The sequence below is a fragment of the Ciconia boyciana genome, chromosome 1, assembly GCF_034638445.1.
Source record: "Ciconia boyciana chromosome 1, ASM3463844v1, whole genome shotgun sequence".
Lineage (NCBI taxonomy): Eukaryota > Metazoa > Chordata > Aves > Ciconiiformes > Ciconiidae > Ciconia > Ciconia boyciana.
In genome coordinates this window covers 154407044-154423410 of record NC_132934.1, presented here as the reverse complement: position 1 = coordinate 154423410, position 16367 = coordinate 154407044, and the positions used below count along the sequence as shown (strand labels likewise).

Genomic DNA, 16367 nt, shown 5'->3' with positions numbered 1-16367 from the left:
GGTGGATTTCTGACAGTGAACAGAGCAAGAGCGCTCTGTGCTCCAGTCTCTTGAAGAGTGGCCTGGTGCTCTAGGTCTCTCTCCAGATCTGTGATCCAGTGCCAAAGCTCAGTTCTGCAGTGGTTCACACAGCAGAGGAGTCTCTGAACAAAGTCAGTGTCCGTCAGGCGATCTCTGGGCTGATCTAAATGATCTCTATTGGAAGTATTTTTGTAGCAGGAGATTGAACAGGTGTCTCCTGCTCAAAAAAAAAATTCTTCTATTCACCTGGGAATAGAAGCTGTCAGTCTATGGCTGTCCTTCTCAGTAAGGGGGAGGACACGACACACAGGCTGGCTGGTGACACCAGCCTGCATGGACTGCTTAGGTATAATCTCCTCTGTAGCAAACTGAAGGCATTGGCTGTCTTTTAGGTAGTATCACAGACTTTATCTCCCTGCCCCATAATAGCCATAGCTGGGTTTTGCTATCTTTCCCTCATGACCCTGCTCTTGCAGTCACAGTAACTGTGGGCTTTTTTTCTTTATCTTGTTCTGTGTTTGAGTGCAAGCAGATATTTCATGTTCTGGGATGATCCTGGAGTGGAATGGGAATTAAAAAGAGGGGGAGGCCAGGGTGTAAGAGGGAGATTGGATTACATTTAAGCAATACTAATCAGTGTTTCAGGTTCGTTTTTGGAGTGTAAATACAAATTAAGTCTGTTAAAGGTTTATTCCAGTATTGTCCCTTGCTTTTGGTTATTGTGAGTATCAACAGAAATCAGGCTATCAGTGTTAAGTGAATTTGAGCACAGTGTCTTCCGGCTGCCTGAAACCAATGTGCATATTAACTGGTGTCTGAGAGGTAAGGCAAATAGACAAATAGTGTCTATTAGTATGGTTGTGAAGAGAACATTGGAAATTAGACTGATGGATTGTGAATAAGTTGAACAGTGCCTCCATTTGTGCAAACAGTAGCTCAGAAAGTGGCAAAGTATCCCTCTTATTTCAGTAACGTTGTTAACTGTGAAGGCTCAGGAGATAATATCTAATCAGGAGATAACATCTAATCGAACAACTGCATCCCTTTGGAGTCATGAATCACAATTATCCCTTAAGAATTTTTGCAGACCTTCACTTGTCCTGGGTCTTCTCTGCTATCTGCTTTTAAGTTCAAGACATTCTCTGTACAGACCTCCTGCAAACGTAGCAAACTTAATCATTGATGCTTCAGCTCCTTCAAGAGGCAGAGAGAGGGCAGGAAATTCTGCTGTTGAGCTTTCTGTTGGAGTAGAAGGGGAAGAGCAGAAAATGCCACCCAGATAATGGAAGGTTTCCAGTTTGTGGCAGGTTCTGTGGGGTATATACACACACAAACACATACATAGGGACATAGATTGCTGCATGACACTCTTACGGTAACCACATAGTCAAGTGAAATTTAGGGACTTCTGATCTTTTCCTTGCAGAAAGAAAACATACAATGCTGATTACATTTTGTTATCTACTTTTCTTTTAAAATTGCCGCTGTTTAGTCTGTGTTTAAATTTGGATTCATCAGTTTCCACAGCCTTTCTCTGAATGTTATAATGTCCACTGACACCAAAGCAAAGGCAGATTTCTTCAGAACATGCAGGACATAATTAGATATTCTCTAATGTCACACTCTGTCAGCTGTCAGTCAAGCTTCAGTCCAGTTCTGAGCGCTGATTTTGATTGTAATCTTAAAGTAAGTGTGATTGAGCAACAAGGTATTTTCTTTCTTTCTTTTCTCAAATTATCATGTGGTGGGAACCTGTTTTAAGTCTGGAGGAACAGAGCTGATAGCTATCAGATGTAACTCCAACAAACAGATAATCTTTTCGATAGTTTAGATGTAGTCATATGACAATGCCTTTAGCATGTGTGCAACAGCAGAGGCTTTGTTATGGTTCTCTAATTCTGCAAATGAAATTAAAACATGTCTTTGGCCTTTTTATAACTGAAGTGATTATCATTTATATATATGTATAAATATAATATTTATGTGATTCCTTTTTAATTAAAGTATCAAATATGAGAAGAATATTGGGATGACACCTTCAGAAAAAATTGTAAAATAACTATGCTCTTTACTGAACACGTTAATTACTAAACGGTTTATATGATGTGGTGATAGGCTTTAAATTGTTTTATCAGCAGTTAAAGGAGATATAGATAATTTATTAATTGTTCCTCTAAAAATAGTAGAACGCTTGTAACTAATACATGGATTAGAGAAGTCAAAGGGAATGAGTTGCCACCCCCTCATAAAGTCTGTTAATTATCTTAATTCAACGAAGAATGTGCAGTATAAAGTTGCAATGCATGTGCAACATGTAAAAGAATAATGTCAGTCTTTCATTCTGCTGAAAGAACAGCAGACTGAGAAGACACAGATGTCTGCTTGGTGCAAACAGCTGTAATTCACTCTCCCCCTCCCGGCACTACATTATGAAAAGACAATTTAACCATTTTCAGCAACTGTTTATTGGGGCCTCTTACTATTTAATACTGAGTTATATGCCTTGAGTATGTCTTCAGAATTTGAGACTTTTGCTGCATCTATTACTTGAAGAATGTATTATTAGCTCATGCTTAGATTTATTAAAGGGGACCAGCTGCTAGATGGGAAATGCTGCTTGGAAGGCTGTAAGAATAGCATTCCCTCAGTATGCTGGGGAATGCCCCTGATTTTCCCCTAAATACCTGCAAAAGCAGCCACTCTATTGCTTTCAGAATTTAAACTTCTTGAAAGATAAATAAAGATGCAGACGATAAAATATGGGCCCTAGCCTTTAATGTAAGGAGTGCTGATAATTTGATCGGAGTGTATCTGGCATGATGCACTAGCTGGGGATTCAGCTATCGTTTTCTGGGTGTCTATAATGAACGTTGCTTTCAAATAAGGAAGCGTGTTTCCCCTGCGTCACGTTTTGACCGTCTGTACAGTCAGTTTTGACTTCATATTGGGTAGGTCTTCCCACTCTGTAGAGAGGGACTGAACAGCTTAGTAGGAGACAGACATTGTTTTGAAATTTGGGGGAATATTTCTTGGGATGAACTTTGAATTTTAACTACTGTGAGCAAACCTAAGGAGTGGGACAAGATGACTGTGTTTGAGCAGGATGGGAGCATCCCCTGCCTGGAGGAGTGGCTGTCCTGGAAAGCTGAACGGTTCTTTTCTACTGACGTTCACTGGAGCATCTCTCATGTTTTCAGAGGGAATGTGCTAAATACTGATGTTTAGAGACTTTATGCACATGTTCAGGACAATTACGGAAAATCTGGACTGTAAAAAAAACTTTTTTTTAATAAAAACAATATTCTTCCAGAGAGAATTGTTGGAACTAATGTTAGTATCAAAACCTTTGACTGCTCTAACAGTATGTCTATTGAGTACTTACTGAGGACTCATCAAGCTTTAGAGCAGTGTGAAATACCGGTTTTAAGAGTAGTTAAATGGATAACAACAACAACAAAATCCACTGTATGTCTCATCTTGCAAACAGGCTGAAGCAAAGACTTGACATATTTATGTTAGGAGATGCAATCTTTATGCAAGGAGAGGAGATGTATGGAGAAATCGAAACATTTCATCTCCTTGCACATGTTGTACCATGGGTTTAGACAAGATGCCAGGGACAAGCTTATAGTCTAGGACTGATGAAAACTTAGTGTCCCATCTTCTGGTTAACTTCTGTGTGGGTTATACAATGGGCTGTTGGCCATACAACCTACTGCTGAAGAGGCTTAGCCCTTCAAACGGGAGTTGCTCTGTAGGAAATAATAGGGTTTCATCCCTTCTGACACCCTTAGAATATCGTTCACTTGTTTGTCCAATTTATTCTTTCTCACATAGGAAGCAATCTAGTATGGATATTTTTGAGTGGTTCTGAGAATGGTGATATGGTAGCAGTAAGGAAGCATGGCTAGTTAGAGTGTACGTTTCTTCCCATCAGTTTGTGTTTAACTTGAAAATTATTTTAGATTTTAAAAAAGTATGTGAGTGTGCTTTTATTTGCATCTGAAGTATGCAGCTTAAGGAGATACTAAGAATAAGACTGGAAGAGTTGCATTTTTATTTTTGTTTTTTTCCCCCTGCTTATACAGATGTAAAATCAGAAGTCAGACTTTTACTTTCTGCTGATGGTACCAGTTCTAAGCTGGTGCTACACAGCCAATTTCAGATATTTATACTCCAGATATTTTCCTACTGCAATTTGAGATCACAGTTTCTGCTAAAACCTTTTGAAAAATACACTATGTATATTCATATTATCTTTCTTCATATCCTGTCCTCCCTTATTTATGTGAATAAATGTGTGTATATTTACACACGTTTATTACTCTGACAAACCTGATCAAAACTGATTAGGTTCACCAAGACTGTGTGAAAGTAAGCTTTTCTTCTAAATACTGTTTCTCTTGCTGAGTCATCTTTTTTTGCCAAAGTCACTGAGGCTGCTGTTATTTAAGCACCATTTTATGCTAGATGGAATAAGGTCTTCTGAACAGAATTGTGACATTTTCCTTCACTGCTTAGCAAATGTGGTGCATTTGAGCATGAAAGATGAAGAAAGTATGAGTTATAGAAAGTATTTCTGTAATGATGGTGGTAAAGCAGCACTCTTGCCCTGGTTCCAAACCAATATAAAAGTGCTTTATGGGACTTAAAAGGCAAGATGAATGACAATTGTGTAAAAACAGCCTGTTACTGCACTGTAACTGGCTTCTATTTGTGCTATCAGAGCTTAATATGGTACTTAGATCTTTTAATGAATATTTTAAGCCTATCATCTCTGCTGGTGTAGGGTAGAGGGAGAGAATTCTGTTGCTATTCCATCCAGTTTTTGTCTAAGTGCTGAAATAGTGCTTTTAAGATTTGGCATGGCATATATAAGTGGATAGTAAACTGTTCTAACAGATAGGTATGTTGACTGAAAATCAAACTCCTAAAGAAGGTATACTGTGGTGGCATAATCAGGCCTGACAGTTACAGGGTTGAAGCTGTAAAGCAGGAAGAGAAAGGTGTTGGTTGCCGGTCAGTGACCATAGAAATCTATATGTTGATTTTATAGAAATTTATAAAAAGATTTTATATGAATTTGTAACTTATAAAAAGTTATATGTTACAGCTTATATAGTTGCATAAACTTATAACTTATAAAAAGATTTTATATAAATTCATAACTTTATAAAAAGACCAAAACACAACAACAAAACAAAAACAAACAAAACCCCCCCAGTATACACTGTTTTTCCAGGCTTTAATTTATTTCTGTGTCTGGTTAGTATTACAGTAATTTCATCTTTACTATTCTGTTTTTAGGTTGCCTGAAGCTCAGCAGAGGGTTGGAGGGTGTTTTCTAAATCTGATGCCACAAATGAAAAGCTTGTACCTTGCATACTGTGCCAACCATCCATCAGCAGTCAATGTTCTCACAGAACACAGGTATGTTTACTTTGTGGTCTTAAGTCTGATGGATACAAAACAAGTGCATACAGTACACTTGTGTTGTAAAGCTGAGAGTCTCTTGACATGTTTGGTATGGTAGAGCTTGTTTAAGAAAAAAAAATAGTGGTAGTATATTTTTTTAAAAAAAGATAAAAAACCCCCACAACAAAAAGCTGTTCCATGTGATCAGGACCAGCTTGTCACTTTTGGCAGTATGTTATCAACTATTTGAGAGCATTTTCTCATTTTTAAAGAACGCATGCTGGACTCTGAGTATGTAAAAGTGTACTGAATGTTATCTTTGTTTAAAAAATGTCGAGATCAAAACAAATTTGTGGAATTATGGTGTAATTGACATGATTACTAGTAGACAGTTGGTGAATTATAACTTAGCCCTGTAAAAGCCTGTACATTTGTACGTACTTAACTTTATAACAGTATACCCTTAGCTTTACTTTTGAGTGATATGAAAGGAGCGTGAGCTTTTCAAGTTTACAAAATTAGTATTTCATTTGTGTAAGAAGTAGGATGCTGAGGTAACTTGATGGAGGTTGCTCAGCTTTGGGACTGACCTTGAATTTGCATAGAAGATGCCCTGTATTACCTTGAGGGAAGAGAGTTGAGGCCAGAATTTGATGAAAGTAGTATGATGTATTCTCCTGATGAGCACATGCTGCAGCAGCTGTTAGTTTGGGGCTATTTATGTTTGCTTGTGGTGCAGGACAGAACCGTGACCTTCTCTTGAAAGTCAGACATAGGACAAATTCTAGCAGGATATCTGTCCCGCCCCCCATTGTGATGGACCAAAGTAAACTTATTTTGAATATTCTTAATTCTTTCTAAACAAAGAGGAACATAATTGAGTTGTTTTCTATAGCGTTACCTTCTTCCAAGAACTCGCATTTTGTTTTAACAGCAACAATATGTGTCAGATTCATGAGCTTTACTCGTAACAGTATAGATAAAAAAAACCTTCTAGCTACCAAATACTATGAACTATCACTTATGTTAGTAAGACATGCAACTATGTTCCAACCCCCCTTTGAAAAATCAAGCTGCAAATTCACATTGCAATTCAGGCAGAAAGAAGGTATTTTTTTGTCAGAAGAAATGATGAATTAAAATTAAACAAAACAAAATATGTTTAAAACCCTCTGATGAAACCCCTTAGTGTTTGTTTTCTTTCAAATGGCCTACTTCTAGTACCACTTGCTGTAAATGATAAAATACTTAGGTGATCCATGCCTATGGGGTTTTTAATACTCTTAGGCTTAGATTTTTTGTTTGCTTGTGCCTTTATGCCTTTTCCATACAGGGGACTGGGATTTAATCTATAGATGGACGATGGCAAGTGATAGCAAAGCGATCATCTACATTTCTTAAGATTTGGACATATTTGTAAAGGATTATCCTAACTTTCAGAACTCTTGGAAAACAGAGGGAATAGCCATGTCTGAGAAATGGTGATAGAAATGTGAGGAAGGAAAGCTATTTGTTCTGCAGATGGTGAAGAGTAGCCTTTCTTCTCTTCTGTGTTGCTTTGGGCATAGGTTGTCCTAAGAAAAATTCAGCTTCTGGTCTGTAAAGTCAACTTGATATCAAATCCTGGTGGAGTCAAGTATCGTAGAGTAGTTAAGTAACTTGGATGTGGAAGTAAATTCAAAGCAATTGTATTGTTCATAAGAGATAGCTCAAGGGGAGGTAAGTTGTGATAAACAGCTTTCTGTTTAAAGCTATTGTGTTGCCAGGCATGAGTCAACAGAAGTGAACGCTGTTTTTTTTAATTACCCCTATTTTATTATTCTAAGCCCTTCATTTTTGTTGAATGCTATTGCTGTAGGTAGCAAGTGGCTTGACTAAAAATTATGCTTGAGACAGGTGCCATGAAGAAATCAGAAGGTGGCTTTAAGCAGTTCTGAACCTTTTTCTCTCAGAATGCCAGAAAGCTTTTAATTACATTGCTTTAAAGGTAGGGGGGAAAAAAGACTTTTCTGCCAAGAATAACAAACTGATTGAAGGCGTGAAGAAAAAAGGAAAATATTCAGAACTATCTCCTTGTCTATTTAGTTGAGATGGTTTTTATTGTGTAAAAGCATCCCTAGTAAACCTTAATGTAAAAATTACTGTGAGGTTTGAGGATAGTCATGATTGTGATAATAAAGCAACTACAGTGTGGTGAATACTAGATTAATATTGAACTGGAATTTTTCAGAGATGTCAAAGACTGAGGTTTAAGACTTTCAAAAACTGTGATGATTTGTTGGCTGTTTTTGCAGCATAGTTTTAGCAGAGGGTCCAAAAGCATTATATGTGTGTTAATACCAGAAAAAATATGGCAGAGAAATAGATGTGAATTCTTGGATTTTAATATCATGTTTGTAACAGCTGTGCTACTCAGTAGTGTTTTAGAGAGGAAAAAGTAATGATCTGAAGCAGTTTGATTTGGAACATAAATTCTTACCATCTACAGCAGATTTATTTCTTGCCATGAACTCTGTGCACTTCATAAACTGAACACATATGCATTAACTGTGCTTCTGAAAGCCTTTCTACAAAAAAACCTAGCAGATAATTTTAAGTCAGATTCTTATATCACAGAATTAGTATTTTCTGCAGTTTATTAAGTTCACTTGCTTTTGGTGGGAACGATACCAACAAAAAAGAAAGAAAAGTCTCCTAGATAATTGCTCTATGTGAAACTTCGGAAACTTTACCTCTTTTTTTTTTTAATTCTATAAAATATACCAGTTTTATTACTGTGTTTTTACTGTCACTGACTAAAAACTACTTAAAGGAATTGGCTATAATTTTGATGCATTAACTGTATTGTTTCTTTAACCAGTTGGATTACTGTAACATCAAAATCATACGCAGTCATCTGGTTTGATGGCATATTACACATGAGGTTTTTATATGTCATTTTCTGAAGTATCAAGCATGCTCTTCGAGCAGTGTTGTAATACGTGTTAAAATGTCGTTGACACCTGGTAAAGACTGTGTGTGTATGCATGTGGATAGATAAAACCTGATGATATTAACTTTTAATTATTTTGGACTTCTGGTCGAAAGCTTCTTTTTTGAATAACATTATTGTGAAGTTGGTTCTAAACAGCAGTACTTGGGATGGGGCTGGAGATTTAAAAGGGGAATGAAAAAAGTCACATTCAATTGGAATGTGACTTTTTTCTTTTTTTTTTTCTTAATGCTATTCAACATGAATGCCAGCCTGTGTTTCCTCTTTCTCTTCTTTGTCATTTGCTTCTTGATCATATGTAGCAGCAACATCGGGGCTTTTATTCAATTAGTACAAAATAAGGGTGTGTGCATATCTATGTTAATGTATGTGCGCGTTTATATAAATACACAGTCGGGGTGAAGGGGGTTAATTATATTACTTAATGAATAAGAGATTTTTCATGTTCAAATCTTCAAAGCCGCAAACATCTTTCATTTCCTTAAGTTAATTATTAATAGTCAAACTACTGAAATGAATATTATTAGACACCTGAGTGTATGTGAATATGCAGAAATGGAATAAAACCTAATACAGCCCATACAGCAGTTTAGGTTCCAGAGCTGCATGTTTGAGGTTGTATTTGCCTCTGATAATCACAACAACAACAACAAAGTCTTTCTGTTAAGCTTGGGAACAGATTCCCTTCTTGGTTCCAGTTGTGGCACTGTAAGTTTTATCCAGGTGTTAGAGTTGGTACTCAACATAATTTCTACAATTTCATACAGTCTTGAAAATTGGTAGGTACTTGTTTTCTCAGGAATTGTTTCAGAGCCATTGCATATTTTTTCCCCGAATTAAAATTCTTTCTGTGTAATGAATCAAGAATTTTTAAGAATCAAGTCGTTTTTCCTTAGGTCTGTCATCGTGACTTGTAATTGTGTCTTAAGGCACTGGCTAGAGCTGAAGAGGTGGAGCTTGTCAGGTACAGCTGAGTGGTGGCTTTTGCAGAGATCAGTGTTTTGCATGTTTCCACCACTGCCTCTAAGCTTGTTCTCCTTGTTCCCTTCTCTCGTAGTGGCTATAGTGCCACTGTATGCAATCCCTATTTTATTTACTTTATTCTGTGACAGTCGTACCTCTTTGGCTGCATTGTATGAGGTTTCAGTTTTTAATATCCCTTAGCTTTTCTTGAGAATCCCAGTTCAAGTCCAAGGGTAGGTGTTATTTTTGGAGAGAATTTTGCTAGCTGTTGAGAGCAGGACTGCCTCGAGGGCATAGTGTTTAGTCAAAGTAGCACTGATTGCTGTGTGTTCTTCTCATCATAGACGTATGCTTGCCTTCCAGTAAGAGAAGAAACAGGATGAGCAACCTAAGGCATGAAAGAATGAATTTCCCTCAAATAAATTAAAAAACCCAGTTGGATACAAAGTACAGAAATGGATAATTGCAGTGGAGTAAGGAGTCCCAGGAACATGAGATGTTACCTACCTGGGGAAGATGACAAGCCACAAAGTTCAGTGCAAGGGGAAACTCCAGCAAAGAAAAAGAGGAGGCAGAAGCTAGGACTGGGACTTTGTGAACTGCATCCAAAATGACAAGAGGAAATATATTTGAGTATAGAACTCACTGAAGGGTGGATAACATAATGAAAAAAACCTCTAACAGGCCCCACTGGTCAGTGGACATAAAACTCCTCTGAAGAAATATGGAGAGTACAGACCCAATGTAATCAGCATTAAGTATGTAATTATTGGGGGGGAGGTTTTTAAGCTTTTTTGCTTTGTTTAAGCAACACCATGTTTATTTTAAAACAAAACGGAAGAAAAATGTTTCCAAAATAAAAATTAATTTGATGAAAAGGCAGCCAAAAATTAGTAATATATGCCTGCTTTTTTTAATTTTGCAAAGTGGCAAGTGTCAAGCCGGTTCTCAGCTGGAAGAAAGCTATTCACAAATCTTCGCTTGTTCAGACATTAATTTTGCTAGATTCTTCTGTTCTCTTAGATAACATGTCCCAAGCATATTCTACAGTTGTATCACAGACCGAGAAGTCTGGATAAAATGTGTGGAGCTGAAACATCACAATTACTCAGAGTAACTGGAGCGAGGAATACAGATTAGCTTGAGTCAGAAAACTCTTTGTGCCTCCCCCACTTTGGTGCATCCCTGAGCCTGCAAGTGTGCAGGCTGATGTCATACGCCAAACAACAGTCCCCGGGAGAGGAGCTTGTCTGGGAAGTTTAGCACTAGGAAATTAAAAGCTGCGGTTGAGGGGTTGCTGAGCCAAGCTGTGCCACAACGCTCTCGAAATGCGGTGCCTCTGTGCAGTCCTCAGACCCCTCAGCAGTGATAGCTCCTGCTCCATCTATTACAAACAGAGACCTGCTTCAGAAGTGTAAGTTGTAATTTTAAACGTATACGTTTTAGTTCCTGGATGTGCTTTCCTCAAGTTTAAATGGATTTTTTTTTTGGTCTTCTGCTACTGTAGGCACATCTGAACTTGTTTTCTTCCCTCCCCCCAGTCTGATTTGCAGCTTTTGAGGCAGCTGTACTAAGGAACATTTGAATATATGAATAGGGCTTAAAGACACTTTTCATGATGACCTTTAAAATAACCTCAAGCTGTGAACTAACTCTAGTTTGGAGTGGGGAGAACTCCTCAGCGTGAGATTTCAGGATAAATGAAGCGCAGCACTTTTGTATGCTTCTCTGCATTTTAGTCTGTAAAATGACACAAGTAGTGAATTCAAATCTCAGCTGCCTCCTTCTGAAAAGCTACTCATTTAGGCAGTTGTGACTAAGTTGATGATTTGACTGTTCAAAAGTTTTTCCTGTTCAGCTAAATGATACCTTTTTAAAAATGTACTGCTTAGCTGTGGGCTAGAGTTTTATTTTGCATATACTGCCTAGGAGAATGTGGTACTTGCAGGCATCAATTGAAATTGTGACATGAAAGAGCCATTGTCTTTGGCAAAGCAGCTGCACTCTTAAGCTAACACCACTGACTTTTAAGCTGCTATTAATTAAAAAACAGTTGTGAACTGTTGTCATATTCAAACGGTATTTTAACCCACCCGTATTTTATTGAAAATAAACCGTTCCATTATGTTCTGTATTATATTTGTCCTTTATGAATAAATGAAGGATGCTCACTTTAAGCTTTGACCTAAAGTAACATCCATTTTGCCAGACGTTTTATGTCCATGAAGCTGCAGAGGTAGCAGGTTGGTTTAGCATGAGTAGACTGCTAACGGGGTCTGCAGGATAGAACTGCTCAGACAAAATTTTGGATACTGTTGTATTAAAAGAGAGTGTGTGTTCATACTGGAGTTTGAACAAGCGGGCATGTCAAAACTTGTCAGAGGGAAGCACAGAAGTGTATGAAAGAAAACATTGTCCTCTTGGGAACGTTGGGAGGAAAACTGTCATTCAGTTTTAATTACACCTATTAACACTGGTCCGTGTAAAAGGCTTCCTGATGATGCCATTGCTAAGCGTGTTTTTCAGGACTTTGTGTACATTTCAAGTGAGCTGAAGTTTAAACCTGCTCTGTAGGTTCCTGTACTGTGATTAAGTAAAAAGGAGGTGTTAAACAACCAAGTATCTTGTGTCGAAGAGCAGTGAATGGCCTGGAAACTGCTGCAACATTGCATAACCACAGAGTGTGTTTAAAGGAATTGCAAAGTAGACAGCGAAAACAAGATAATATCAGGTTTTTTATTTCAGGTTTCCAAGGAGTCGATTTTAATTCAGGCTACAGTGAGTTTTTTTTCCTGTTTTCTGGCACATCTGTTTCATGATGCCGAAGTCAGGAAGAAAGGGAACAGTGATAATGAAAATTAGAAATGTGAATCTGGGTGAAATGGTAACCAATGTTCCTCCTACTGTAGAGGCATTAAATAAAAACAAAATTAAAAGAAAAAAGGAAAAAAACCCTTTTGATGGATAGCTCAGCAAATACCATTTATTTTGTCTGTGCCCAGCAGCGTGGAGATGGCAGAAGTAATTAGGAATGAGGATTTTTGCATCTTTGCAATCTAAAGGCAAAAATAGGTGCTGTTCAGAACAATGTTAAATTGAACGGCCTGTGGTATTTGCGATTGACATGTCCTGTAGAGTGCACTGGTATGTTGGGGAGAAAAGAGAAGCTGCGTAGACATGCATATGGATTGTGCTGCCTGAAATGGGGAAGAAGAGCAGATAATGTGTAAAGGGAATAGTTGATAAAGTTAGGCAGCAGGGGCTGTGCATCTGGCTGAAGTAAACAAAATGCAAAGAATGAGTTTAAACGTTTACTTGAAGGTACATATCAAGTACCATAGGTACTCTAACTTTGATGCTGACCTTGGGGGGATGGTGCTTACAGGGAGAATTGATGGATGAAGCAAACAAACAAAAAAGCAGTAGCATACACATGATCAGTGTCATATACACAGTGAATTGAAATTTAAAACCACTGAGTGCCTTGAGACAGATGGGCTTTCACAGGTGAGTTTTGGTAAAGCTTTCTGTGGAAACTGGGCACTGTACCCTTGTTTGTCCACCCCATCACCTTTCTGGAAACAGCTGCTTCCCTTTTTGCTGAGTCAGGAGAAGAGGACGTGCCACCACATGGTATCCATTCAGCTTAGTGTTCCAGCAAATTAGCCTGAATCGTCAGTAAACAAATAGCTGGTAACACAGTAAAACCAAAACATAAGTATGAGTCAAAATCTTTAGTGTTGTTTAGGATGCCACTAGAAACAGTTGTCAAATTCTGAAGTTGGTGTGATTTTTATGCTGAGTAAGGGCTGTGACTAAGAAAGCGTAAGGCAAAGTAGGTCTTCAGGCTCTAGGTATTCAGAGTTGGCCAGCTTTACTTCCTAAATCTAAATTTAAGCTAGAAAAGTACTCAGGTTTATCTGGGTTGCATCATTATAATTTTTCCATGCAAGGTACTGTAGGAGGTTTTTCAATGCGTTTTAATTTTGGCTAAAACCTGATCATGTCACAAGCTGATTTTAGGAGGTCTAGAGTTGCTGATACATATTGCTTGAGAGGGATGTAGCAAGGTGGAGCTGTGGGCATTCTCAAGGGTGCCCAGCCCTTCTCTTTGCATCTTTAAAATGCTAAGCAGGTGCTGGGAAATCCCCTCACCCACTTTCTCCACTCTGCAATTGAGTACAGCAGAAATTGTACAAATACATGCACTGAGGAGTGCCTGGGCCTGGTTAGAATGGGGGTGAAATGCTCTAAAAGTGGTTGCGTAAGGTTATGTCGGACCTGACACTTCAGAAATGGTGCTGCAGGTATTTAAGCAAGGTAGTGTAGGTAAATACCAATTAACTAATCTGAAGACAAGTAAACATTGGAGTAAACTGTATGGAAAAGTACCTTCTCTTCTGTGAACTTGGGGAAGCTTTAGCAGCCGGGAGGAGAGAGAGCCAGGTGGGATGGTGGGTAAAGCACTTACATTGGGATGGGAAGGCCCCAGTTCATGTTCTTGTTCTGCTCTCTTCATCTGTTTGGACAAAGGACATTAATAAGCAGTGTCACTTGTTCTGAAATGGGAAGGAGTGTGTGTCTTGGGGGAGGTAGGGAAGTCTGTTTTGTCATAATCTATGTAATGCTTTTATATAGCATGACTCATTGATAATTGAGCATGTGCATTATGGCAATGTCCTATCAGTGTTTTTTTCCTAGGGAAATGGAGCAGGTCAAGATTTGCTTTCAATTCTGTGTGGAAACACTGTACCCTAGGTTTGGAGATCCTTGCCCTTCCTTTTTTGTTAATGTGGCCATAATGCACAAGTGTTCCTCCTTTATTGCTGCTTGGTGTTTGACACTGTTTTTACACTTTCTAAAAGTACTGAATCTGGTAGCTGGCTATGGCTTCCTTTGAAAAATGAAACTATGCCAATAACTAAGAAGGGGAAAACATTTTTTAAGCAGTAATTCTGACTTATGGGAGCATAATGCTATTAATCAGTAGAAAGTAAGGACTTTCAGGATATCTTAGAGTAGAATTTACACAACTGTCACATGACAATAGTGGGTTTTGTTGTGGGTTTTCTTTTTTTGAGAACTAGTTAACTTACTATAACGAGGGCTCAAAACATGAGCAACCCCATCGACAGATGTCTAGAATGACACAGTTTAAATGCAAGAAGATGTCATCTTTTCAATAAGCGGCTTTCTGAATTTCCTTTATTTAGATTCTGTCTTTAGAATCCCATGTTCTTCTGCAACTTGTATTTTCTGAAGCCTGGAAATCAGCCCAGGTGCTGCCGTACCTTCCTTTTCCCATGGAGAGGGCTCATTTTGTTCCTGGTCATTTAAACTCTACAAAAGCTTGTCCTCCACCATAGTCCTCTGAAATCTCTGCATTATAAGGAAGCAGAAGATGTAGCTATTTTAAGTTTCCTTGATGGCAAAGTGAGCTGAAATTCCCAGGATGCACTGCTTTTTTAACTGAGTTAATGTAAAAAGTTGAGGGTCTGGGCCAGTTCTTGGAAATGATTCAAATATGAAAAATCATCTGGATAGGGGAAGTAGCAGTTCATGATATTTGGAGAGCATGGACTTCTTACAGCAGCTTTGCTGTCAAAACAAGTGTGTTGTGTAAGTACACCCTCAGTGAAACCCTAACTTGTTTGAGAACAGATTGCACAGTAATTATTTCTACTATGGTCTGCCATTTGTATGGCTGTTGGTTAGTTGGTCATTTTGCAATAACACCTTGGATGTGTGAGATGAGGTCATTAAACATGTAAGTGTGGGAGGAGAAAAAGGTTCTGAACATTCTGTGTCTTCCCATTAGTGCCTGACACCTTAAAAATATCAATGCTTGATTAAATACGAAGCCATTGACTCATTTGTGCTTGTGTATTACCTGTGTAAACTACCTCTAAGGTCAGATGTCATTTTACTAGAATAAAGAGCTGAGTAATAAAATATAGCACAAATAGCTTTATTCTGTAATCGTTGCTTGGATGAGGTAGCATTTAGGAGCTGTCTTTGAACATCAGTTGCCTAGAACAGTGGGTTTGATCCTATGTCTGTTGCTCCCTGGATGGACCCCAAATCTGCAAATGTCTTTGTTCCTGTATTTTATTTAATGCAGAAACTGATTGCAGTACTTGTTGTACTTGAATTACTTTTTGATTTATTTGGCCTCTTGTTTTATTGGCACAATTCATTGCGGATGAAAGACTGAAGTGAATAATCCAATGTAATTTTAATTGTCTTGGTAATTTGATCTTAATTTGCTTAAATATCTTGTGTACACAGTGAGGAGCTAGGAGAATTCATGGAGGTGAAAGGTGCCAACAGCCCTGGGATCCTTGTACTGACCACGGGCCTCAGCAAACCTTTTATGCGTCTGGATAAATACCCCACGTTACTCAAAGAACTTGAAAGGCACATGGAGGTATATCTTATCAGCATTTATGTTCCAGCTTAATGATGATTTGACAACAATTATTTTAAAGGTACATGTCAAACATGATGAGACCCAAAATTACATTTGTTTGCTCTTCCGTCAGCCTTCTAAAATATGGGCTGCAATGGTTTAAAACTTAGTGCAGTAAAAATTCCTGTAAAAGCTAAATGTTTAAAGTAAAACTAGCCAGAGAAGCTAAACTTCACTCCTAGAACAACCTTGCAGGGTCTTTCATTGACTTCACATTGAATGTGTCTCCTGCATACTACTTGAGGCTACTTTATCTTGCAGAAGGAGTGCTGCTTCTCATCTTAGAACCTCAGCGTGTCGAACATGTCACCAAAATAGTCCCTTTGACTTCTACTGAACACTGTCCAAAAATGATCTTTCCAATATGGGAAGGTGTTTGAGGAGCTGCTCTTTCCCCCTTTGCATTTTATAGGTTATATTTTTGGAGTGCAATGGAGGGAGAGAAATAGAAAGCATATGGGTCTTTGTCTAGTCACACAATTTAGTTTGTCAGTCAGTGACAATGGA

The 16367-nt window shown here is 38.2% G+C and overlaps 1 protein-coding gene across 5 annotated transcripts in view; it reads left to right on the top strand.

Moving 5' to 3' along the window:
• The window catches only part of ARHGEF7 (Rho guanine nucleotide exchange factor 7), a 125386-nt gene that overhangs the window by 75116 nt on the left and 33903 nt on the right, over positions 1-16367 (top strand). For all 5 annotated transcript variants that reach the window (XM_072849861.1, XM_072849857.1, XM_072849856.1 and 2 more), the window contains 2 exons: positions 5329-5451; positions 15680-15818. In XM_072849861.1, the coding sequence (XP_072705962.1) occupies positions 5329-5451; positions 15680-15818 (262 nt within the window). The remainder of the gene's footprint in view (positions 1-5328; positions 5452-15679; positions 15819-16367) is intronic.